Source organism: Neophocaena asiaeorientalis, unplaced genomic scaffold (assembly GCF_003031525.2).
Source record: "Neophocaena asiaeorientalis asiaeorientalis breed wild unplaced genomic scaffold, Neophocaena_asiaeorientalis_V1.1 scaffold67, whole genome shotgun sequence".
Lineage (NCBI taxonomy): Eukaryota > Metazoa > Chordata > Mammalia > Artiodactyla > Phocoenidae > Neophocaena > Neophocaena asiaeorientalis.
The window spans coordinates 1,232,019-1,259,970 of record NW_020173731.1 but is presented as its reverse complement, the minus strand read 5'-3'; the positions used below and the strand labels follow the sequence as shown (position 1 = coordinate 1,259,970).

The following is a 27,952-nucleotide window of genomic DNA, read 5'->3' as shown; positions in this document are numbered from 1 at the left end:
ATACAAGGAATCAGGTAAACATGACACTTCACAGGAAACTAATAAAGCTCCAATAACTCAATAACTGACCCTAAAAAATGGAGATCTATGAACTGTGAAATCAGAATAATACTCTTAATCAAGTTTAGTAACAAAATGAAGAAAACAATGCACGAACAAAATGAGAAGTTCAACAAAGAAATAGAAATCATAAAAACACCACAATCAAACAAATGAATACTAGAGCTAAAGAACAGAATGACTGAAATAAAGAATTCAAAAGGGAGCTTCAACTTCAGAGCTGACCAAGCAAAAGAAAGAATCAGTAAACTAGAATATAGTTCATTTGAAATTATCCAGTCAGAGGATCAAAATGAAAAAAGAATGAAAAGTGAAGAAAGCCTACAGGAGTTATGAGATACCATTACAAAAACAATATACACATTATGGAAATCCCAGGAGAGGAGAATGAGAAAGGAACAGAAAGTATATTTAAAGTGATAATGTCTGAAAACTCCCCAAACGGACATCCAGACTCATGAGGCACAAAAGATCCCAAATAGATTGAACTAAAAAAGGGCTACACTGAAACACATTATAACTAAATTTTGAATATAGTAAGAAGAAAGCAACACATCACATACAAGGGAACCCCCCATAAGAGTATAGGCAGCTTTCTCATAAGAAACTTAGAAGGCTAGGAGAGAATGGCATAAAACGTTCTAAATATTGAAAACAAAGCCTGTCCACCAAGAATACTATAGCTGCCAAAATATGAAATGACAGATAAAGATTTTCCCAGACAAGTAATAGCTGAGGGAAACAAACAAAAACGAAAAAACACACCAGACCTGTCTTACAAGAAATTCAAAATGGCATTCTCAAGTAGAAATAAAAGGATGCTAATTATCATTGTAAAATCACATAAATGTATATGCAAAACTCACTGGTAATGGTAAATATGTAGTCAAAGTCATATTCTCTAATACTGTAATGGTGAGACATAACTCACTTTTAAAATTTAAAAAACAAACATTTAAAAAATAGCTGTATCTATAATTTGTTATTAGATACACAAAATAAAAAACATGTAAATTGTAACATTAATAACCTAAGATGTGAGAGGAAGAGAAGTAAAAGTTTATGTATGCTATCAAAGTTGTTATTATTAGTTTAAAATAGGATGTTCTACATATAATATATTTTATGTAAGCCTCTGTTAACCACAAAGGAAAAGAATCTTTAATAGCTACACAAAAAGTTACGATAAAGCACTCAAAGCATATTGCTAAGAAAGTCATCAAATGACAAAAGAAGAGAAGGATAAGAAGCAAGGAAGAAAGGATCTACAAAACAATTAAAAAACCCCAATAAAATGGAGATAGTAAGTCCTTACCTATCAATAATTACTTTAGATGTAATGGATTAAATTCTCCAACCAAAAGACATAGAATAGCTAAATGAAGAAAAAAAAAAATCAAGATCCAACAGTATGTTGCCTACAAGAGACTCACTTTAGTTTTAGAGGTACATGTGAACTGAGAGTAGAAGGATATAAAAAGATATGTCAAGAACATGGTAACCAAAATAAAGCTGGGGCAGCTATACTTATATCAGCCTAGACTTTAAGCTAAAATTGGTCAAAAGAGGCAAGAGACAATGAAAAAGGGGTCAATCCATCAGAAAGACATAATAACTGAAAATATTTATGCACCCAATATTGGAGCACCTAAATATATAAAGCAAATACTAACAGAGATAAAAGGAGAAATAGGCAGCAATAAAATAATAGTTGGGGGGGGCTTCCCTAATGGTGCAGTGGTTGAGAGTCCACCTGCCGATGCAGGGGACACGGGTTCGTACCCTGGTCCAGGAAGATCCCACATGCCATGGAGCGGCTGGGCCCATGAGCCAAGGCCGCTAAGCCTGCGTCCCCAGAGCCTGTGCTCTGCAACGGGAGAGGCCACAACAGTGAGAGGCCCGCGTACCACACACACACACAAAAATAGTTGGGGACTTTAATACCCCACTCTCAACAATGGATAGATCATCCAGTCAGAGAGTCAATAACGAATCAGAGATTTGAAAATTACCATAGACCCAATATACCTAACAGACACATACAGAGCATTCTGTACAACAAAAGTAGAATACACATTCTTTTCAAGCACACATAGAACATTTTCTAGCACAGCTCATATGTTAGACCACAAAACAAATCTCAGTAAATCTAAAGTGATTGAAATCATACCAAATGTCTTTTATGACCACAATGATATGAAATGAGAAATCAATAACAGGAAGAAAGCTGGAAAATACACAAATGAATGGAAATTAAACAACATACTGTTGAACAACCAATGTATCAAAGAAGATATCAAAAGGGAAAAAAAATTTCTTGAGACAAATGAAAATGGAAACACAACACACCAAAACTTAAGGGATAGAGCATAGGCCGTTTTAAGAGGAACATTTATACTGATAAATGCATACATCACAGAAGAAATAAGATTTCTAAAAAAAATCTAACAGTACACCTCAAGGAACCATGAAAAAAACAGACTAAGTCCAAAATTAGCAGAAGGAAGAGAATAATAAAAATTAGAGCAGAAATAAATGAAATAGAGTACAAGGAAACAATAGAAAAGATTAATAAAACTAAGAATTGGTTCTTTGAAAAGATAAAATTGACAAAACATTAGACTAAGAAAAAAAAAAAAAGAGAGGACCCAAATAAATAAGATTATAAATGAAAGAGGAGACATTACAACTGATACCACAGAAATACAAAGAATCATAAGAGACTACGCTCAACAACTACAGCCAACAAACTGGACAACCTAGGAGAAATGGGTAAATTCCTAGAAATATACAACCTGTCAAGACTAAATCATGAAGAAAAAGAAAATCTGAACAGACCAATTACTAGTAAGTAGATTAAACCAGAAGTCAAAACCTCCCAACAAGGAAAATCTAGGACCAGATGGTTTCAGTGATAAATTTTACCAAATGTTTAAAAAAGAATTAATATCAAGTCTTCTCAAACTCTTTCAAAAAACTGATGAGGGAACATTCCCAAACTCATTATACAAGGCCAACATTACCCTGACACCCAAGTTAGGTAAGGACACCACAAGAAAAGAAAACTACAGGCCAACATTCCTGATGAATATAAATACAAAATTCTCAGAAAATACTAGAAAACTGAATTCAGCATCAAATTAAAAGGATCATACACCATGATCAAATGGTATTCACCTCTGGGATGCAAGGATGGTTCAAGATACACAAATCAATATAATACATTATATCAATAGAATGAAAGATAAAAATCATATGCTCATCTCAATAGATGCAGAGAAGCACCTGACCAAATTCAACATCTATTTATGATAAAAAATCTCAACAAATTGTATATAGAAGGAACATTCCTCAACATAATAAAGGCCATATGACAAATCTGCAGCTAACATCATACTGAGTACTGAAAGACTGAAAGTTTTTTAAGATCAAGAACAAGATGAGGGTGCCCACTCTCATCATTCCTATTCAACACTTTATTGGAAGTCCTAGCCAATCAGGCAAGAAAAAGAAATAAAAGGCATCAGAATTGGAAAGGAAGAAGTAAAGTTCTATTTGTAGATGACATGATTATTTATATAAAGTCCTAAAGACTCCACCCAAAAACTGTTTGCTTTAATCAACAAATTCAATAAAGTTTCAGATACAAAAGCAACATTAAAAAATCACTACATTTTTATACACTAACAACAAATGATCTGAAAAAGAAATTAAAGAAACATCTCATTTATGATAGCATCGAAAACAAAAACAAAAACTTAGGAATAAATCTAACCAAGGAGGTGAAAGATCTCTACATTGAAAACTATAAAACATTGATGAAATAAATAAAAGAAGACACAAATAAACGGAAAGATATCTTGTGTTCATGGACTGAAAGAATTAATATTGTTAAAATGTCCATATTACCCAAAGCTATTTATAGGTTCAGTGCAATCTCTATGAAGATTCCAATGGCATTTTTTACAGAAATGGAAAAACAAATCTTAAAATTTGTTTGGAATCACAAAAGACACTGAATAGCCAAGGCAATCCTGAGAAAGAAGAGCTGGGAGCATCATACGTCCTGACTTCAAACTACATTACAAAGCTACAGTAATCAAAACAGTAAGGCACTGCCATAAAATAGACACATATACCAATGGAACAGAATCATAAGCACAGAAATAAAGCCATGCATATACGATCAACTAATATTAGTAAAGAGGGTCAAGAATACTCATTGGAAAAAGAGTCTCTTCAGTAAATGGCAGTGGGAAAACTGGATATTCACATGCAAAAGAAGGAAACTAGACCCGCGTCTTACACCACTCATAAAAATTAACTTGAAATGTATCAAATGTAAGACCTGAAACCATAAAACTCCTGAAAGAAAACAGAGGGACAGGGACTTCCCTGGTGATGCAGTGGTTAAGAATCCACCTGCCAATGCAGGGGACATGGGTTCAATCCCTGGTCCAGGAAGATCCTACATGCTGCGGAGCTGCTAAGCTCAGGAGCCACAGCTACTGAGCCAGCGTTCTAGAGCCCGTGAGCCACAACTACTGAGCCTGCATGCCACAACTACTGAAGCCTGAGCACCTAGAGCCTGTGCTCTGCAACAAGAGAAGCCCCCACTCGACACAACTAGAGAAAGCCTGCACACAGAAATGAAGACCCAATGCAACCAAAAATAAAATTAAAAAATAAAAACAAATTAAAAATAAATAAACATTAAAAAATAAATAAAATAATAAAAAAATTTAAAAAAGCAGCTGAAATTAAAAAAGAAAACATAGGTACACAGCTCCTTGACATTGGTCTTGGCAATGATTTCTGTGATATGACACCAAAAGCATATGCAACAAAAGCAAAAACAAATGGGCCTACATCAACTAAAAAGCTCTATACAGCAAAAGAAGACATGAACAAAATTAAATGGCAACCTACAAAGTGGGAAAAAATATTTTCAAAGCACTATCTGATAAGGGGGTTAATACCCAAAATATGTAAGGAATGCATATAACTCAATAGCAAACACACACACACACACACACACACACACACACAGGATTCAATTAAAAAAATGGCAAAGGACCTGAATAGACATTTTTCCAAAGAAGATATTCAAATGGCTGACAGGTACAAGACAAGCTGTTCAGCACCACTAATCATCCAGGAAATGCAAATCAAAACCACAATGAGATATCACCTTACACCTGTTAGAACAGCTATTATCAAAAATACAGGAAATGACAAGTGTTGATGAGGATGTGGAAAAAAGGGAACCCTTGTGCACCTTTGGAGGGAATGTAAATTGGTATAGCCCCTATGGAAAACAGTATCAAGGTTGCTCAAAAAACTAAAAATAGAACTATCATATGTGTAGCAATTCTACTTCTAGGCATATATCCGAAGAAAACGAAATCACTATCTCAAAGAGACATCTGCACTCCCATGTTCATTGCAGCATTATTCACAATAGCCAAGACATGGAAACAGCCTATGTGTCCATAGATAGGTAACTGGATAAAGAAAATGTGACATATATAAAATTATACATATAATTTAATATTATTATTAAATACTAAATATTACTATACAATATATAATACTAATATTATTTTCTCTCTCTATATATAATTTAATATTACCCAGCCATGAAAAAAGAAGGAAATCCTATCATTTTTGACAACACAGATAAACCTCGAGGACATTATACTAAGGGAAATAAGTCAGACAGAGAAAGACTTACTGTATGTTCTCACTTATATGTGAAATCTAATAAAACCAAACTCATAGAAACTGAGAACCCATTAGTGGTTATAGAGGTAGGAGGTTAGAGGTGGGGCAACGAGTGACGGTGGTCGGAAGGTTCCAGTTATAAGATGATAATTGTGATTACAGTCAACAATACCATATTGTATAATTGAAAGCTGCTAAGAGAGTAGATCTTCAAAGTTCTAATTACAAGAAAAAAAGTTGTGTAGCTATGTGCAGTGATGGATGTTAGCTAAACATGGTGATCATTTTGTGTGTGTGTGTGTGTGTGTGTGTGTGTGTGTGTGTGTAATCACCTTAAACTTATGCAATATTATATGTCAATTATATCTCAATGAAACTGAAAGAAAGAATAAAAAAGAAATATCTTAAAAAACCAAATGTCAACGTTAAAAAAAACAAACTGGAAGGCTCAAGATGGGATGATACAAAATTTAGGCGGCTGTTCTCTATGCAATAGTTGTTACCACATCATTGCAAGAAAAAAAGAAAACAGGTTAAGTAATAGTTTATGTGACACTTTTTATATCTGTCTTTCTTAAAATGAAAATATTTCCCTGCTTACTTAAATGTATTGCTCATGCAAGGCATGTAAACAACGAAATAAGAAATTAATTGAATCTTCCTTAAAACACTTGCTTTCTATAAAAAGTATGGACTGCTCTAGTCGTTCCATTAAAACTGCAAGGCTGTGCCTTTACTAAAAAGACAGTCTTGAACACATTCTCTTAGAGATCTGTTTATTTTTATTACATGCAACACAATGATTCACTGGTAAAGCCGGTGAAATTGGGCTTAGAATTTTCATTTTTATTTTTACTCTTCTCCATTTCCTTTGTAATATGCAAACATGCTTACAAAAGGTGACAGTTTTGATCTTGGGTAATTCCCACTATCAGTGATGCTATACTTTCACCAAAATTCCTATTTCTTTGAAATAAAATTTAAGAAAACAATAAAAAGGAAAGGAAGGTACAAACATAGGGAAGGAAAGAAAAAATAAGAGGAGGTGGGACAGGAAATCTTACCCACAAGTAGGAACAGGATTAAAAAAAAGAAAGAATCATTTATTGAGTTGAAAGAAAAGACTAATGTGTCTTTTTCTGTCTCTCTCTCTTCCTTGCTTTCCTTCCTCCCCTACTCCCTCTCTCCTTCCTTCCTTCCTTTTTTCAGTGTAGGAATTTCCTTTTTATCTCCACAGAATCTGAAAGGTTTCCTCCTATACTTCTACCATCTATATTGGGCTAGAATTCAAGGTCAAATGCTTGATTTTTCTCAACTAAGAGATAAGTGGAGGCAATGAATAACCAGTGAGTTGAGCAGAAATGCAAGAAATGAGCCCCTTACCTGTCACTTCACAAGTCAATGCAACACTCTGTTTCTCTTTTACCTTCACATCTTCAAATGTATTTTCACCCACAATGTGAGGTGGTACTAAAAAAAAAAAAGACAGAAAAAGTAACAGTTCTAACAGCAGAATGGTTATTTATAGGCATCTATTTTCATATTTTTTATTAGGCTGTACCCTTTAAAACAATCCCTCCAAATTCTCATTATTATTTGTTTACTAGAATGTTATCATATTGTTTGATCAATTCTAAGATATACTATAAAGTTATATGTCATAAATTCAATTATAATGAATTTTATTGTATGTAAATCATAAATATGTCAACAAGTCAAAGAATAACAAAATCTATTAGACACATTTCTCCCTCTATAACTCTGATAAGCACTCACATTAAACAAGTTATCAGAGTCTTAGAACATTGTTGAACAATTGTGAACTGATAAGACATGGCATTTCAGCCATTTTAATCCAACTGATTTCGTACAAACCATTCTAACATTGAATTCTTGCCAAGAGTGACAGTCCAGGGGCCAAAGAATACATAAATGTAAGTTCAAGCTGCAGATAAATTTTAACTCTGCTTCCAGAATGTATTTAAGACAATTTTATTTTGTCTAGATATTATAAGTTATATAAATACCTAATACTGAAAGCCCAAAGGTTTTTCTTTCTTCACCAGCTGCATTCCTTACTACACAAGTATACTGGCCAGCATCTTCCATTCTGGTCTGCATCAACCGCAGAGTCCTTCCTCCTGGAGAAGCAAACCACCAGATGACGCAAAAAGAAATCTGTAACTTTACAAGTTAGCCGTGTAGCGCTGAATTTTGGGAAAATTTAATCAATTCATTTCAAAGGCCTTTAAAATGCATTTATGTCAAGCTTTTAAAAAATATCACGTTTTAAGGCTATATGAAGCAGAATAGATAATTCAGAAGAAATTTCTGATTTAATGGATAAAAAAAGTTAATAGAAACCTAGGTGACAGCAAGTAAGAAATGGAGTTTCACAGAGGTACTGTTTGAACATAATCTTGAAAGGTAAGTATTCTTTAACACAGAGAGGAGTTAAGTGACACTGCTGTAGGTAGAGTATGAATGAGGATCTAGAGGTAGAAAGTAGATGAGAGGTGTGGCACCTAAAACAGAACAGGCGGAGAAAACAGTGAGAGATGAGACTAGTTGGAGTATGACCAGATTCTGTGGGCCTTCGAGTGCTATGCTAAGGAATTTGGACTTTACTGTGTTCACTAAAGGCCATGGAAGTACATAAACAAAAAAGTCATGCTCTGATTCGTGCTTCAGAAAAACAACTGTGACAGGATGTTTACGAAAAGATTCCCAGTTTGCAGTGGAACACATGAACTGGGAACGTTAGAAAGAGGACCACACCAACTACCCAGATTGGGATGACATCAATATACAAGGGATGAATGGAACCATGAAGACTGACTACCAGTTTTCAATTGAGTTTCATGGAATTCTAGAACTATTTATATCAAAGTTTACGAGGGTCACTCTGTTCATTAGCACGACTCTGATTTTGTTCCTCTTTATATTTTGAACTTCTATGTAATGAAGAAAGATTCTGGTAGACTGGGAATGAAACTGATATGCTGAAGGGTGTAATTTGGAGGAAAACTCCTATTAAGGACCAAGGAAGAGGAGCCAGCAGATGAGACTGAAACAAAGCTGGCAGAGAACAAAGAGACACACTGAGAGAGTAGAGTCCTTGAGGACAAGGGGAGGGGGAAGGGTAAGCTGGGATGAAGTGAGAGAGTGGCATGGACATATATACACTTTGTGTGCTTTGTGTCCACCTAGAGGGTGGGATAGGGAGGGTGGGAGACACAAGAGGGAGGGGATATGGGGAGATATATATATATATATATATATATATATATATATATATGTATAGCTGATTCACTTTGTTACACAGCAGAAACTAACACACCATTGTAAAGCAATTATACTCTAATAAAGATGTTTTTAAAAAAGTGTAAATCATTTCTTAGGTTTTGTAATAATTTTCCACTCGGTGTATTTTTGCTTAGTACCTTGAATTTGAACTAAAAACACTGAAATGGTTAAACATAAAATTTTCATGTAAATATTCACCTGGATCTGAATTTATCAGGAGTTTCCATCTGCTTTATGTTTTTATAAACACAAGCCCTCATTGAGCTTTTCCTATAAGCAACCTACTCATCCTCAAACCAATGAAAGGTGAACTTAGTAATATCTTACTTAGACAAAACTGATTATCTAAACTCAGTCTTTTTCCCCAGTTGAATTTAAGTAAGCAAAGTTGAATACAGAAATGCCCTAAACATGTCAAAAAACTTATGTTAATTAGGAAAGGATTCAAAAGCACTCACTGCTACTTCAGATTAGTGAGACCATAATATGATTCCAGTTGAGAGATATTAAAAAAATACAACGTTTATGAGTCATTGCTGGCTCTGCAAACCTCAACCTCATAAATCTCATGATCTTTCCTTTCTCTTTGTTTCCTGGTCCTCTCCCTTATTGCAGTGAAAGACAAAAAAGGGTTGGACAGTAAATTATACTTAGATGGAGACATTTCTCGTACCTATTAAATTTTTATAGCAGCTATCTGTTCTTGGCAGATAACTTCATAACAGTGATAGGACCTTCAAGAAAGTAATTCTTTCAGAAAAGCCTGACTTAATGTCTCAGGAGGACTAATCTTAATGAAACAGAAATGTGCAGCCGATCAAGGAACAAGCGAGTCATACGCCATTCATCTGATTCTCGGTCATCGATTGCACAACACACATGTTCAGACTGTAAAACTGAATGACTCTTCTGGCAGCGCCACAAGGTGAAGTACATTTAATGTGTTCGCTCTGGGATCTCCAGCTGCTAGTCAAACAAAACAAAGCTATACAATAAAACCAAAACACTACTCCTGTGGATCTATAATAAGCCAGAGTACCTAATTTTATCTTGCCTTTTTCGTTTCCAGGAACCCTGATGTAGTTATTATATTTAAAAAGAGTTCCTACTTTTTCATCAATTGAGAATTTAAAAAAACACAATAATATAAGGATGACTATAAGAGAAGAAGATAATGTGCTCAGGTTTTTGGTAACCAAACTGCAATGAAATCTTTGCCATCAGTATGCATTCCTTAAGATCAACAGAGGAAGGCAGTCCTTCAAAAATGAAAGCATTATAGGACATAGGAAAGTCTCCTAGGATAGGGAAACCCAAATCTTTTACCAGGTTGTCTATGGCAAATAATAACAAACATGTATTGGATGCTTAGGATATAAGCAGGCACTGTGTTAGCTGCTTTACACATATTAACTCATCTTTACAAAACCCCCTAAGAGGCAAATGCCACTAGTATCCTCACTTTACAAGTGAAGAACTGAAGTTAGCAAAGTTAAGAAACTTGCCTGAGGTTATAAATCTAGTATTATAGGCAATAGATATAATAATTATAGCAATGTATATTCCTCGTTAAGCCCCTATCATTTACAGACCAAGATCTTGAAGAAACAGAGGGACCTTAGGCTATTTAGACCTAATTCAAATACTAGGAAAGTATGTTTTCTGAAAAAGCCTTCAAAAGTGAGAATTTAAACTTTGAACAACTTTAGGGGCAAGAAGCTTGTTACCTCCTAAAATAGCTCATCTTGACTTTCAACAATACAAATATTTTTTAAAGTTGTTTGGATTCAGACCGAAATCTGTCCCTAGAATTTTCCCTACACTGGTATTACTTGGCACTAGACGGAACCAACATCATCTTTTCTACGCCATGGCTCTTCAAGTATTTAAATGTAATTTTCACTACGTCATCATGAGTTACACAAGGTTTATTTTTTCAGGTTAAATAAAATTGGACGTATAGTTTACTTTGCAATCCTTTGCCATCATGGTTATCCTCCTTCGAAAATACTGTCAATAAATCCTTCTTCTAGTCTTCCTAATGAGTAAGTTAAATCCACAATACAACTGGTGTTTTACTTGTTTTATTGGTGAAAATATATTTTATTCATGTGGCAAAACATCACATCTGTTTTCATGACAAACACATTATCTTGTTAATGCATACTCAATACCCAAAGCAATTCAGAGATCTTTTCATATGAAGAATTCTGAAGCTATTTCTCACCCTAATTTTCACCATTGGTTTCTGAATGTGAGTGAAGGAGTTTACTTAACTTTCATTTTGTTAGGTTTACTTCAAACGTTCCAGAGTGAGGTGTGTTTGAATTCGGATGCCTTCATTCAACACATTAGGTATTCTTCTAAATATCCAAGCTTTTTATTACCCATAAACTTGGCAAGATTATTTTCTTAGTCTGTACCCAAATTATTACTGAAAGGGGCCAAGTGCAGATTCCTGTGGGCATGCCCCAAGACACCTCTCTCGACACTTACACTGATCCATAAAGAATAAGCTAATAGATTTTCCTACATACTTAGATAAGGAATAAGAGGAATATCTTTTTTACAATAATGATAAAATCTTAGCTCACTTAAAACTATTCCATCTTGGAAATATAAATCTCACTCAGATTAGAGTTGTGAAAAAATTTAAACTCGTGGTTATAGAAATTGTTATATAACATTATTCACTCTAGGCTCTGGCTTCAAGTATTTCTTTTCATTCTTCACTTTTCAGATTGGCGGGTACTCATTCCAACATGAATGCTCTGACATCCCCATGATTTAAGTAATAAGCGAGTGCAAAGATTTCTTTGTCAAAAGGATATAGAGATATTTAGAGATTTTCCCCATTGTCATATAGCTTCTGATGTCCTAAAATTTTTTCTTAATATGATCAGTGGGGATTATAGTAAGCAGCTAGATCATAAAGAAAAGAAGAAGACATGGAGTTATGAGAAATTAAGGAGAAACTGTGGCCACAGGAAGCTAATCAGGTTACCAGGTTACAAGAATTTCTAATACCTGAGAGAATTCTCAGAGAACTGCTAAAGTTGACAGGACACCCATCTTTAAGCCAGGTAATGGAAGGCAGGGGAATTCCTGAAGCTTCACAAGTTAGGGACACTGAGTTTTTTTCCACCACACTGATATTTTCAGGTGTCCTGTGGTTTCCCATGATGCTTGGAGGGGCTGTAAGACAAAACAAAACAAACAAGAAATGGAAAGGAGGGTGGTTAGTAGGTAACAAACACCAAATTCTAAACAGCTTATTCTTAAAAATAAGGCTTCCATTTTCTAGTCAACAGTAAGCAAAATAAGCAATCACAAGATGATGATGATGATGACGACGACGACGAGGACAACACTCCTGGAAGTAAAAATGTCACTTCTTCCTCACTAATAGCAACATATGACTTAAAAAAAATTTTTTTTTTGTTAATTTTATTTATTTATTCTTGGCTGCGCTGGGTCTTAGTTGCAGCACTTGGGCTTTTTGTTGCAGCATGCGAGCTTCTCTCGAGTTGTAGCGTGTGGGATTTCTCTCTCTAGTTGTGGTGCAAGGGCTCCAGGTTATGTGGGCCCTGTAGTTGTGGTGCGCGGGTTCCAGAGCGCGTGGGCTCTGTAGTTTGCGGCACATGGGTTTCTCTAGTTGAGGTGCCCGGGCTCAGTAGTTGTGGCGCGTGGGCTTAGTTGCCCCATGGCATGTGGGATCTCAGTTCCCTGACCAGGGATCAAAGCTGCATCTGCTGCATTGGAAGGTGGATTCTTTACCACTGAACTACCAGGGAAGTTCCCATATGACTTTCATATTGTTATTCTAATAGTGGTGAATGATTTTCTGTGAGTCACTCATCTTTTCTGGTAATATGGATTCATGACTTTCTTATAGGCAGAATTTTCTAACAAATAATTCTAGTATTAAAAATTAAAAACAGGGCTTCCCTGGTGGCACAGTGGTTGAGAGGTCCGCCTGCCGATGCAGGGGACACACGTTCGTGCCCTGGTCTGGGAGGATCCCGCATGCCGCGGAGCGGCTGGGCCCGTGAGCCATGGCCACTGGGCCTGCGCGTCTGGAGCCTGTGCTCCGCAACGGGAGAGGCCACAGTGGTGAGAGGCCCGCGTACTGCAAAAATAAAAAAATAAAAACAATCGAACAAATTAGAAGCTCAAAACCTCGTGAAACACACCAGCTTTCATGTTATCTATACTGACCACGTTTTTGTTCCTTGGGCTAGTTGCTTCCTTGCTGGTTTTTTGCTTATTTTCACCCCAATCCAGCTCATGGAGACAAATGTGGTTTCAACTAGAAGAGGAGCAGTAGAGTTGATGGGACTTAGTGACACCAGATATGAGAAAAAGAGGAGTCAAGGATGATTCCTAGGCGTTTCCCTTGCTCAATCACATTAGGGGGGTGGGATTGGCACAATCACCCATGAGAGAGTGTGGATAGAGAAGCAGGTATTGCCCATTTCAGAGCCTTGGGGCATTCTAACACTAGAGTCTGGAAGAGTAGGGGGAAACAATAAGAGAGGTTGAGAGGAAGGAGTTGCCTGAGAGTTAGAGACCAACCAAGAGGGGCAGGGGTGGGGCAGTTCCAGAAGCCTAGAAAAGACATGAGTGACCAGCTCCTCGGGGTCAAATATGCCTTGTGAATGCAAAAATGTGAGACACACTAAGTGGGTTGAGAAGACGGGTTTGGGCAATGAGCAGAGCAGAATCAGGATAGTCTGAGGATAGAGTGACAAGTCACATTGACCCAACAGGCCTGGACAAGTGCAAGGGCTGGGTCAGAGGAGAACCAGTGTTAAAATCCAATTAAGCCAGCACTGGAACATAGATAAAACAAGGCTACACAGAGGCCTTGAGTTCCTCTATGTCCCTCATTAGCCCCATGGAAAGTTACCCCTCCATCATGTTTTCCTTCTGCACAGAGAAGGGCCAATGACACCCTCCACTTTCAATGGTCTTGCAGAATTGAAGTACATGGAAGATTGAGCCAACTGGAATTTGGCATAATCTGAGACCTTGATTTCTCAACATCAGTCTTGCCTAGGAAATTTTATGACAGAAATTCTTGTTAATACAACTGACCTAAATGTCCCTACCTAGAGAACTGATCAAATAAAGTATGAAACATTCAAATAATGAAATAGTAAGCACCTGTTAAAAAGAATGAAAAAACCACAATCTAACAAAACGATACATAGGACTGATTCCTTTTCAGTCTCTAGCTTTGGCTTACACATTGGCTGCAAACTACAAGATATTAATACTGGACTTTGTGCATGTTCTAACTGGATTTAAGTTACAAGACCATGTCTATTAGATTTACCATTTCTATAGATTTTAAAAATGCAATTCAAGTTGTATGCATACAAATAGGTATCCCTGAGTACATGTATGTTTGGTCCATTCCTATGGACATTTATTGCTCATTACTTAGAATTTTAAAGCTGACTTCAGTACAACTTATGCCCATCTGATGCTCAGTCAGTAAGCTCTAAGGAACCTAGACTTACACTAGCCAAGTCAGCTAATGTGGAAAACATAGAATTATGGAATGTTACTTGGGATAGCACTGGATCAAAAGTACTTGAAGAAGATAATTATCTACTTTACTATGTGCTTTCCTAAAAGAATATCCAATATATGCTTATTTCAGCAAGGTAAGATATGGAAGGTCAGGCATAGTAGGAGGAGTGATGAGACTAATCTAAAGAAGTGGTGCAAATGTAGAAAATAATCGACTATAAATAAAAGACTCAACACTTGAGGTCTATATCTCCCATCCAGGAGGCTATAGCCAGTGAATGGACATATTGAGCCTGTTTATACTTACTGTGTACACTTAAGTCATATTTTCTGTCAGTCATTCCTGCTATATTCACAGCAACACACACATAACGGCCTGTGTCAGACACATGGACATTCTTCAGTTGAAGGATATGACCTTCATCCGTTACTTCCATTCCCCTTCCCTTAGTTAAAGGGCGGCCATCTTTCATCCAGGTCACTGTCGGTTGAGGAATACCCTCCACCTCACACTCTAAGGAAATGCTCTTCCCTCGAGTTACGATGATTTCAGTAGGGTGGCTGCCACTGTTGGCTATAGTTGGTCGAACTGGGGAAAAAAAAGAAAAGAATAGGAAATGTTTGCCTAAAGTCTTATATAAGAATTTTCATCACGCAAAGTTAAATTCTTTTTTTTTTTTGAAAGAAAATGCTTTATTGTTTCTTGTGGTCATACAAGCAGTACAAATTTACAGCAAAACAAAAATCACAAAATTCAGAAAAGTATAAAGCTCACTCACCATGCTATAATCGAATATACCCACTGAAAACATTTAGGTCTTCATGAAACCAACCATTACAAAATGAAATTTAAGAAAACCTACTAAGCACAATAACATAAAAACAAATATCTAGGAATAATATGACAAAACATACTAAATTCATTTTTGATGTCAAAAAATTAGCTACTAAAGAAAAGACCCAGGACTAATAGACATGGCATTGCTGTACTGAGACTCAGGTAGAATTCTCCAATGTACCTAAATGGGTTCATAACTAAAATAAAGCTATCAATATAGTAAGGAAAGAATACTGCATTAGCTACTTTCCCTGCTTTTGAGAAGTTATACAACTATTTGAATTATCATTTGTAGCTCTAACCCAGGGAAGTCTTCTAGTACTAATTTTAAAGTAGATATGATAGCCTAGCTCATGACCTAATGTCTGTTACCAATTCCTTTCTTCCCTTCAGTAGAGGAGTTGGAAAAGCTGAGACTTTCTCAGCCTTCTTTGGAAATTGAGGTGACCCCAGGAATCACTGTAGAACTAAAAAGTCTAAATGGAAGTCTGCTGGCAGGGGTGAGGTGAGGGGGTGGGTTTGGGAAATTTTTTGCTCTCCTGCCAACAGAGAAAGATAGCATTCCTTTCCCTTCCCACACTGCCTTCAATGCGGACTTGATACTACAAATGCAGCAACCATTTTCCGATAACAAAGGAAAGACCAGGAGGATCCTAGATCTCCTGTCCTGGTAAGAGTAGGGTGCTGACCAACTCCAGTGACTGCCAGCCTCAGGCTTCTCATTATGTGAGAAAATAAACCTCTATTTGTTTAAGCCACTGATGGCCAGTGATTCTGTAACTTTATAGCTAAATTCACCTAGTGGATACTGATTCCAAGAAAGAAGATTAAACCAACTCAAATACACATGTGTGTGGGAAAGAAAATGGACCAGTGTTAGTAATCCTGTGTTCCAGGGCCAATCCTGTCACATACAAGCCATGTGACCTCAGCTGGTCACGGAAACTTCTCTGGGCTTAAGTTTCCACATACTTATTTTTTTTTTTTTTGCGGTACACGGGCCTCTCACTGTTGTGGCCTCTCCCGTTGTGGAGCACAGGCTCCGGACGCGCAGGCTCAGCGGCCATGGCTCACGGGCCCAGCTGCTCCGCGGCATGTGGGATCTTCCCGGACCGGGGCACGAACCCGTGTCCCCTGCATCGGCAGGCGGACTCTCAACCACTGTGCCACCAGGGAAGCCCTCCACATACATTTTGGAGGCAATATTTTTGTCTCATACCACAGCTACGTAAAGATTAAATGAGGTAATGTAAATATTTCAAATACTTTAAAATCTTATATAAATTAAATATTCTTTACAATGAGATATTTTTACATACTGTAAATGTACCCTATGGTACAATGCCATCTTCTCCATTCTGCACATACACTATCCTGCCCCCCAAAAGTTACAGCCACATTGATATATCTGCCAGCAGCAAGCTGATGCAGATGTTCAGCTGTATTGCTGAATAAATAACAGCTAGAAATAAGTAATTACTCTTTATTACATCAGCACAATTAAAATTTGTGGGTCTTATGAAAGGTATAGTTGTCCCTGGGTATCCATAGGGGACTGGTTCCAGGACACCCTCAAATACCCAAATGCTCAAGTCCATTCTATATAAAATGGCAGAGTAGTTGCATATAAGCTATGTACATCCTCCCTTATACTTTAAATCATCACTAGATTAGTTATAATACTTAATACAATGTAAATACTGTGTAAATAGTTGTAAATACAATGTAAATGCTATGTAAACAGTTGCCTGGTGCATGGAAATTCAATTTTTGCTTTTTGTAACTTTTGGGATTTTTTAACAATATTTTTCAATCTGCAGTTGGTTGAATCCATGGATGCAGAATCTGTGGATATGGACGGCCAATTACATACTATAACCATACTACTTTGAATGACTCTTAAAGATATGAAGAAAAAGTAAAAGGGGAGGATGGAGAGGTTTTTTAAAAAAAATTGTGCCAAAGCCTGGCTAACTAATAACTTACTGTAAACTTGCAGATTGTAGTCTTTCTTTGCTGTTCCAGCAACATTTGATGCCACACATGTATAGAGCCCTGCATCAGATTCTTCTGCAACTGAAATCTGCAACTGCCTGCCTCCAGATAAAGTTCTGACCCGCCCTGCAGAATCAGCCAGCACTGGGGAACCTGCAAAGAAAACCAAGTGGCAGAATGCGAAGTATAAATGTAAGGTGTTTTGTGTATATACTCTAATGAGTATATATACATATATATTTACTTCCTAGCTCACATACTTAAAAGGCAGAGGACACTGTATAATAATCTACGCAAAAAGGAGGAGGAGGAAGATAGAGAAGACTATCTTCTGCAAATTTTTCTTTCAATCAATACTGCATTTAAAAGAAAACATACTTAGTAAAACAAACAAAATAAAATCTTTAAGTAAAACAAGAATTATTTTTTAGATCAGCTAAAAATTTAGATGATCTGATACTTAATGGAAACAGATATTTGTTGATGAATAACTAAAAATCTGTTCAACTGCAGAATTCAATCTTAACGTACATTACAAAACTCACAAATACAGCAAAACTGTTTGCTTTAAAAAACAAGAAAAATTTTAAACCTATTTTAAAGAAGAAAGAAAGAGTTCATTGAATGGTGGATTCTTGATCATTATAGCTGCCCTACAATGCATTTGATTAAAAAAGAATTAATGGAGAAAATTAATTTCTTCTTGGGAGCAGTGAGTCTCAAAACTGACAATTTTCAGGTTGATACTGTAGAAATATCGCATATGGCACATTTAACACAAAGCAATTCTGCTGTCTGGTATTTTTGCGTGCAAACCTTAAGAAAGTTCGTTGGCATGTTTCTCAAACAAAATATAAATTGACTTAATATTTATATTTAACTTTATAAATGTCAAAGGGTGAAAACTGACCTTTCTTCTTCCAAATGAGATTTGGGGGTGGAATACCACTTGATTCACACAATAGACTAATAAGATGCCCTTCAATGACTGTAAGTTGAGCAAGTTCATCAGAACCATAAATATTCGGTGGTACTGAAAGATTAAAAAAAGGAAAAATACTATTTTACACTCAAAAATAAAATTTCCCTAACACTTTGCATGTAAAAATCAAAAAGGTTCCCACTCAAATGGTACATGTAAATAATTTAGCACTTGAGGTTGACCTATCAACACCACATTACAAGTCAACTGTAAGACCTAGAATAAATACCTAATAGCAGACTTCCCATTTTCACAGATAGAAACTTAATTATCAAAATACTCAGAGTGATATAAAAAGGAGATACAGTCTAGATATTTAGACATCTTGCACCAGAAGAAATGAAGACACTTAGCAAATTTAAATTTAACCCAGTCATTGTGCCTCTCCACCTTTGATATCTCAGATGTTGAACAGAATGGAAAGACATCAGGCATATAACATATAGTAAAGAACGGAGGTAAGGAATTTGATCTGAGAAACAGACATGCTACCTGTCCTGGACTGCACAGTTTGCATGCCCCCACTGATCTCCAGCTTCTGCTTGGAACTCTCAAAGTGAATTCTGACTACCCACACTTTACTCAAAGAGGCTGAGCCTGCATTTGCTGGTTGAACTCTCCCTTGGGACACTTTTCTGGCTGCAGTATTATCACGTGATAGATGCTTATCCTCCCAAGCTCCTGGGAGTTGAGGAGTGGGAGAATCCTCCTCACCGCCAATGCTGCTTCCAGCCATTGTTCAAGCACCCCCATGAAAGTCTCTATTCTTTTGAGGCTCATGTCATCCATTTACTTCTTTTTTTCTTATCACCATCTGTGAACCTGTCATTCTTTTTCCATTCACTGAACAATCTCGTACTTGTTTTTATCCTTTCTCTTTATATGAAGACCTGCCACATTCTGTATGAACTCAATATCCACACGTCTAAACACCTGGCTACTCAGTTCCTTGATCTGCTCATCCTGTTCTCCACCAGAGGCCATACCCTTTTCACCATCTAGAACATTTCTCCTATTAATTTATAAATTTAGGCCACTTTCTGACAACTGCTCTATCCTTATAGCTCTTTCACTCAACTATTCCCAATTCTCAGTTCAATGACCTAATTGAATCTCAAGTCCTTAAACCTCTCAGAAGCCTCCCAACCTAGCTGCTTACTCTTTTATTTACCAACTTCACTATCCAACTTAGATTTCATGATCATTAATTTCAGCTAGTCCTCTGTCAATATTTTCAACTGCCTGGCACCAGTGCTCTTCCTTTTTGGCAATACCCTTAACTTGGGATGAATCCTATAGTTCACTCTGTCATCACCTATCCCACAGATGAAAATTCTACAGAAGAAAATGACAACTACACAAATTGCCACCACTATAAATTCATGATCTCCAGCCCAAACTCCACCTCCGTTACTCCCATGGCTTCCATTAATACAAATACTTGCAAATCTGTACCTGTAATGCAGATACTCTCTGAGATCTGGACTTTTATATCTGACTACTTAACATCTCATCTTGGATGCCTTTGAGGCACTGGTAAACTCAACTTGCCCCAAACCGAACTCAGTAACCAGTGTCATTGTCTTTCTTCTTAAGCTCTCTATGCCTACATGTGGCATAGTACCTAGAACACAGAGTCACTCTATAAATGATTTTTGAGGTCTCAACTTTCTCTCCCCTATCATTCATTCTTACATTGACTGCGACCTATTTTCCTCTTTAAGAGGCATTGGTCTACTCAGTTGTAAAGTACACTTCGTATTTTATGTCTCATTTGGCTTCTCTGCAATGTGTGCCATTATTCATTCATTCATTCACTCATCTATCTAACCACGTCCAACTTATTTGTTGTCCGTGTTCTTCTTCTGGGAACACCATTGTCCCTTAGTTTCCATGACACAAGCTTTACCCAGTTTTCCTCCTCCCTCTTTGACTGTTCCTTCTCAGTTTCCCATTTGGGGGTCTCTTTTTCTGTCTCCCTTCTTATGTGATATGTGAGGGTCATTCTATACAGTACTCTTTTGTACACATTCTTCTTATTCTCGCTAAGGGATCTCAACTACTACGTATACACTCATGTCTCTAACCTCACATTTTTAGCTGTTATCTCTTTCTCCTGAGCTATAGGCTCATAATTCTGATGGCACAGAGGACAGCTTCACATGAATAGTCTACAGGTATCTCTAATACAGCATTTTAAAAATGAATTCTTCATCTCACTTTCTAATTGATCACTCCAAATTTTTTTTTTTTCTTTTTTTTTTTTCAACCTTTACTTGATAAGACTTAGCTCACTGTTGTCCATATTGGGAGTTATACGAATATTTTCCCCATTTGAAAGAAATGAGAAGAGAAAGGAAAGAAAGGAAATATGAAGGGAGAAAAAGGATGGAAGGAGGTAGGAACAGAAGTGAATGATACATAACAAATATGTAGTAAATATAAATGTACTGCATAGTAAACGCTGTCGTTTAAAAGTAAATCCTTTCACAGATGAATGATAATACTTCTTACAATTTTCCTCAAGATTTTAAAAAATGATAATAATGATTTATAATTAACAAGTCATTTTATACATAAAATATTTATCCTCTATTGGAATTAGATTACTTCCTCTACCTATTTTTATTTTAAAATGTGTTTTTGAATTAACTTTTATAATCAAAGGTAAATTTCAGGTTATTATCTCAAAAATTAAAAAGTTTAAACAAATACAATCAAAATTAAGAGAGCTTAATACGTTATAAATGAATTTAAAGAAGTACTTAAAATAAAGGTGAATATGTAGGAAATGGGAACACTCTTGAACATAGTGTAACAACTACAGTGATATAAAAGTTGTGACTACTCCTAAGAATTATCTTGATTAGTAATAGTAAAACTTCAAGCAAGAATAGCTTTGCACATTCGTCAGCGGAGTAATCCCATCTCCCACCCACAAGTGCATGTGTCCTCTTTCTCTCACACAAATATAATTCACATACACAATTTAGCCTTTTGACTCATTTTCAATTGACCAACACACTCTCTGTTCATGGAGAACACGCAATCATTAGAGGATCTCAGTTGTAGAAGCTAAAAGGCATGTTAATCAGGCAGGAGAGCAGAACTGTTCTACATCAAAGTTACAGTGACCAACACGTTTAGGTTCAAGAAGTCTGTCTAGTTGCTCTTGAATTAATTATATAAGCTGATATTCAGGACAGTTCAGCATCATTTAAACATATTAATTAGTGTCCATGTCTGTATTATGATCAATTTTAGTTACGTGCTTGGTTATTTTAAGAACTGACACAAAGAATCACAGATTAAACCACAAGCTATATCATTTGCTTTACAATCAGGGGCTGATCCCACTTACCCCAAATGTTGACATTATAGTTTTTCTCAGTTTTTCCAGCCACATTTGTTGCCTCACAAGTGTAACGACCACTATCTTGAACCTGAGCATCTTCGATCTGAAAACAAAATCATGCTTTGAAACCAGTTTCTATTTTGTAAGTAACTGGGGCTTTTCTATTAATGTTATTTGTGATCTCTGATTTTTCATTTGTGTTCTGAAGGTTTTCAAACATATAAAAAATAGAGGGAACAGTAAAATGGATGGCTATATGCCCATCACCCACATTCAACACTTATCAAGATTCAGCAATTCTTTTATGTCATACCTTATTTGAATCTCATTAATTTTACTGGTTGAAGGTCTAGAAAGGCCTTTTAAATATGATTCAGATAAAATAACAAAAGAGTCACAATTAATTTCTGAATATGTTATTCAGGGCTTTAAATATACAATCTTTCCATGCCCAGGTCCTTGTTCAGTAAAATAATACCCATACTATTAATTTATTATGTCTTCTCCTATATTGGGTTTGTAAGCTTCTTCAAGCCAGGTATTATACTCAATTAGTCTCAATCTCCTAATACCCAGTTTGGTGCTTGGTAGATAACTGAATACCACTAAATACTTTCCATATATTTATCTGCAACATACATTAATACTCATTTATCATTTATTCATAGACCTTTCAGCAGTTATTGAGAATCTTGTACCAGGTACTATAGGTAAAACATACAAAGAAGTATGGTGTTAATATATGGTTTCTGACTTGAGTTTTCAATCTAGTTGAGAATATAATGTATGTGAACATAAAAAAAGAGTTTAATAATAAACAAGGTATAAATAAGAATATAAGATAATCTAAGAGGTACAACAAACAGTATATAATTGCTGAAAGTTTTGAAATCAATTGCTAAAACATTCAAAAGAGAATCATTGGAGTTGGAGTTATCATTAAAAGTATTTAGTACAGCAGGGGTACACTAGAAGTTTTTATTTCCATGAGGTCTTCGCCCTATGCTCCTTCCTATGGACCCACACATTCCTGGGTGCCTGGCTAGCCTCAGTGGTGGAGACTCCGTGGATCCTAGGATTTCTTCACCATCACCTCTCTCCTGGCTTCCCAACTCTATTGGGATCCGTGCTCTGAAGAAATGAACTTCTCTACTCACTAAAATTTGCTAGGAGAGTTCTAATCACGTATAGCTCTCCCCTATCAGTGCTGGGACCTGTGGTTTGTACAATCGTCTCCCTCTATCATTCAGTCAGAGCTGAGGTTTGAGAATTCTACCAGCTGCTTTCTTGAACTCTGGGGTCTGCCTCTGAGAAGGGGCAGTGCTTTTTGCTTTTTTTCCCCCTATATAGCTCAATTGACTTATCCTACTTTCCTCCATCAGTGACTCCGGCCTTTCCTTCCTCACTGGCTCCATCGTTACAGGATCATAATTCCGAACAACTCCATCCTCTTGCCTCCAATATACACTTTTACCTCCCTCTCACTCTCTCCTATACTTCTATCCTCCTTGTGTAAGCGTCTTAGTTTCCTTTGTGTTGAAAATCATTATCCGTTTCCCAAGACTCTCCTTGTTGGACAGTAATAATATTCCTTTACCAAGAAACTATGTGGTGTAGTGGTTAGCAGCATGGATTCTGAAGCTATACTCCGGTATTCAAATCCCATTTCTGCCTCTGAGTAACCGTAGGCAGATTACTTAGCCATTCTTTCAATGCTAAATACGGTTATTGAGGATTTTATAAATACTCCAATGGCCTGTTGGCTTCCTGAATCCTAATTCCTTAAGTTGGCTTTCAATGTTAGCTCTTATTTCGCTTAAATCAACGTAGTCCACCTTATTTCCAAAATTCACTTTGTTAAATTGTTTCAGTCACACTAGCTTACTTGCTTCCCGTAATCAGGCCTTTTGTCCTATCTCCCCATAAAAAGCCAAGTAGCTTTCCAAGACTATTCTGGACAACCACAGCCTTACGTTTTGCTATCTTTCCCAAATGTACTGTCTATATCATCCACTTGGTAATTAACTTAGAGACTTGGAGCACTCATTGCATTTTTCATGAGCTGTTAAATTTTCATATATTTGCATTTTGCATAAATGTGTCATACTTTTTTGCATCCCTATGCAGAGCACCTAGAATGGGTATTTGCTGATCGGCTGAATGACTGAAGATGATGCACCCCTTAGAATATTTCTATAATATTTTCCTAGAAGTATTTTTGAATGGCTTCTGGCTAGAAACACGAATTGACAGTTAAGTATAATATTCAAACCTTCCTAAGCATAAAACTGAAAAATATTACAAACCTCACTAATAAAAGGGTTCCTGGAATTTTATAAGATGAAATTAGTAGAATACTTGTAAAGTTTAATAGGGGTACTATTTTGATAGTGGTAATACCAAAGCCATGAGCTTAGGAATAATATAAGAAGCAATAAATGAATCTATAGGCTTACCTTTAACACACTTCCATTTTCAGTGACACTGAGGCCTGGTTTCTTCAGCAAGGGGTGGCCGTCTTTTAACCAGGTCAGAGTCGGTGGGGGAATTGCATCACTTTGACATAGTAACTCCACAGCTTGGCTAATGAGGATAGAGACGTTCTGTTCTTCTCCCATAATATTTGGTGCAACTAAGTGAAAGATGGGTTTTCCCTCAGGATAAAAGAGGCCAGCATACTGCTTATCTTTATTAGTCATCAGGACATATACTGAATAACTTTATTAGTTCTTTTAAGATGTAGGATCACAGTAATTCTAACATACCCTCTGCACATCATTTCGTTCAGAATCAAGCGTTCATAAATCACTGATTAATGTGTTCCTGTTGAACAGAAATAGTTTTTTCACTAACTTTTCATGTAAAAAAGTTTTAGAACTGGAAGTTCTCACCAAGTGCCCACTTAAGAAACTTCTTGAACTAGATGTCACCACTTAAGATTTTCAAAGTATTAAACCACTCATGAAATCTTTTGGAAATAACAATGAATTAAAAGCAAACACATTTTTGATGTTTATTTCTGCAAAATAAAATCAATTTCATAAATACAGAGGCAAAATAAAAAAAGAGAGTTGAAAGAGATCATCCTGTCCCACCTCACAGTTTGCAAAACATAAGATGGGTGATGGATAAGAGCTTATTTGAAATAACGTGACTAATTGGTGGCAAAACTAGGAGTCTTCTGACTTGCAGTTTAGAGCTCATTTTGGTTTTTCATGGTGCCTTGTCAGTTTTCTATGGAATAAAGACCATGTGGGATAAATGATACATTAAAGACCAAACTAAAACAGTGACCAGCTGTATAGCATACAACTACATAAAAAGAAGAAATGAGTTGAAATTTTAATGAGATTAAAATTAGAATTCCCTGGCTATAAGGCTTGTCAAATCCTGAAATATGTTCTTGGAGAAGTTTAAGGAACTGCATTCCCTTGGGTGTATTAAAAAATAGAGTAAACAATCATTTGTCTCAGATGGTCGAGGTACAGCCCTGCCAAGAATTAGACGGTGGGCTCCATAAGCTCTCAAGGACTCTTTCAGGCTTATATTTATAATAATTCAAAATCATGAACTAATGATAAAATCAGGCCTGTTATAAAAGGGCCACTCCAAAAAAGCACAGAGGGGAATTTCCTCAGCCATTTCTCACTAAATCCCATAACTATTTACGATTGTAGGAAACATACCATATTTGTAGTTTTTTTGGTTTTGGTTTTTTTTTTACAAGAAAGGTTAAGTTTCATTGAAATGAATCCTAAAGAATTTTCCAAATGCTTTGGTAGAAATAAGATTTTTGTGGTAAGGAACATTATGATAGTCCATTGGCCAGTTTCCAGCTTGGTACTGTTGCATGTGGCAAAATGACAATGAACGCAGGGTACTTAAGCCAGTCCCTATAGCTTAAGGGGCTATAACCAGGAGGTTATATAACCGTGTTCTATAACCAGGAGGTTTCTCTGCTACCATGTCTTTTACACAGGGAAAGGCATTTGAACTAGAGGGTATTTCTTATGCTGTTTCTGGATGCAGGACTTGTGCTAAACCCAAAGGAAATGAGGCTAACAAAAGAAACTCCATGCACAATGGTTGGAACAGATCAGTGGAACTTTTGGGCAGAGATCTGTGATGCCCATCCTGCTAAATTCAACAGCACAACAGACATGTGGCTTTCCAAAAGCTTAAAGTAATCTACGGGTGACAGAAAAGAGTGGGATTCTTTTTAACACGTGAGACAACAGATAAAAGATATACAACTAGTCTGTTTGAGATGAAAACTTCTATAATCTCAGCAAAATCAGCACAATGAGTGCCATCTTCTAAGATATTATGAAAAAAAGATATATTCACCAGTCTTAGCATAGAGAGTCCTAAATACAACTTCACAGTTGGAAATAATTTCAGGTTAAGTCTGTCCTCTGTGGATAAAAATGTACCACCACTATATAAAATGTTTATCTCAGATTATTTGTAGAATTTACAAAAGAGCATGGATTCTTTATGACTGCTTGTAGATGTAAAAGTCAGAAAACAATTCAAGAAAGCAGAATGCTAATTTATTTCCAAATTTTTTCCTTCAATTACTTTTCTTTAAGCTAAATGAGTTGAATCAAGCTCAATTTTTTTCAATTGAGAGGAAAAATACAAAAACAGTGGAGTATTTGTTTCTTAAAGAACATAAATTAAAGCAAACCTAATTACAGTCAAGGATATATATTACCTCAGCACAACTATTCTTTTCTGCCCTGTCTTTCATTTCCCACTTTTTGTTTAGTCTGAGAAGAGAACAAGCTTCTACCCTTTAGATCCTCAGCTTCCTTAGATGTTATCCCTATACTGCTTTGCAGTCATGTTGCTTAGGAAGCGGTGTGTTGTGTCTGTGTCTCATCCTACGCGTTATACGTGTGAAATGTAATTACACAAGTCAGAACTGCCACAGCGTTATGCTTGTTAAAACACGGGGGAGCGTGTGATCTCTAAGAACGTTCTCAGGGCTTCAGTTTAAAGGTAAGGTACTACAGGAATCCAGAGCACTTAAAAACTCGATTCTCATGTTTCAGCACCTAAGGGTATGGTGATGCATACTCCAAATTGATACCAGGGAGAAACAGTTTGAATGAACTACTCTTGTAATTGTAGGGAAAGCTATTTTACACAGTGTCTGCTCCTCCTACCCCACCACGCTCTACAATGTAAATCTGATGGGGACTCAACCTCTGAGGCTGCAGAACCACCATGCACCAAATAGATCCAAGATTGCCAAGGTTACTATCACAAATTTAGCAATATAATTTAGGGACATAATACGAATAGTAGAGCACAGATGGGAAGCTAATTTCCCATTCAAAACCTGTTTTAATCTGGCACTTCTTTAACATTCAAAATACATACACACAGCAAGCTACTAAAACACATACGCACATTCTAAAACATACGTATGGGCTGGCTAGCCACTTGACTTTTATAACAGAGGGAAGATTCTGGTTTTCAGACTAAAAAGGTACTATGGGGGTACTTAATAAATGATAAAAAGTAGTGACGCACATCTTCATAACTCCTGAAAAATATCAACTCTCTATCACCTCCCAGGTCCACTTTTGACACTAACCAGTGCAGAAATGGAAGCAGCCAATCCCAGATTTTCAGTGCTGACTAAAACCCAGTGAATACTGATGTCTGCTTGCTCATCTGCTTGCTTGTTCATGATTGAAGGAGCTATTGTGTCACATACTTAGACTGATGCATCATTCTCTAAGGATAGTTTAGATTGGAAACATTCCAGTTCTTCATAAAGCACAGAAGTGACCCATTAAGGGAAGGAGTTAGATTCCTTGCAGTTGGGCATTTTAGACCCTCTGTTATCTCAGACACAGAGCACCAGCTGGAGGCTAGATACAGACCCATGCCAACTGCAGAAGCAACAAAAAAGAGGGATGCATAATGAGCCTTGGGTAATTTATTGATGCCAACTGGGATTTTTTGGCTTAATTAGAGATGCATGGCATCCATGTTGAAACAAGGGGCCTTTTTATTAAAAAATTTGGACTTATTATATAAGTTATTTGTGATGATTGCATTTGTTTTGGCAAACTCAAAAAGGGAAGTCAATCCACATGGCCTGGAGGTAAAAAAAAAAAAAAAAAAAAAAAAAAAAAAA

The 27,952-nt window shown here is 36.4% G+C and overlaps 1 protein-coding gene across 1 annotated transcript in view; it reads right to left on the bottom strand.

Moving 5' to 3' along the window:
* The window catches only part of HMCN1 (hemicentin 1), a 503,492-nt gene that overhangs the window by 159,904 nt on the left and 315,636 nt on the right, over nt 1-27,952 (bottom strand). The window contains exons 41-48 of the mRNA XM_024751100.1: nt 24,255-24,430; nt 21,805-21,901; nt 18,372-18,494; nt 17,453-17,614; nt 14,936-15,217; nt 12,118-12,285; nt 7,812-7,925; nt 7,168-7,254 (exon numbers count right to left, since the gene is read on the bottom strand). Coding sequence (XP_024606868.1) covers nt 7,168-7,254; nt 7,812-7,925; nt 12,118-12,285; nt 14,936-15,217; nt 17,453-17,614; nt 18,372-18,494; nt 21,805-21,901; nt 24,255-24,430 — 1,209 coding nt within the window. The remainder of the gene's footprint in view (nt 1-7,167; nt 7,255-7,811; nt 7,926-12,117; nt 12,286-14,935; nt 15,218-17,452; nt 17,615-18,371; nt 18,495-21,804; nt 21,902-24,254; nt 24,431-27,952) is intronic.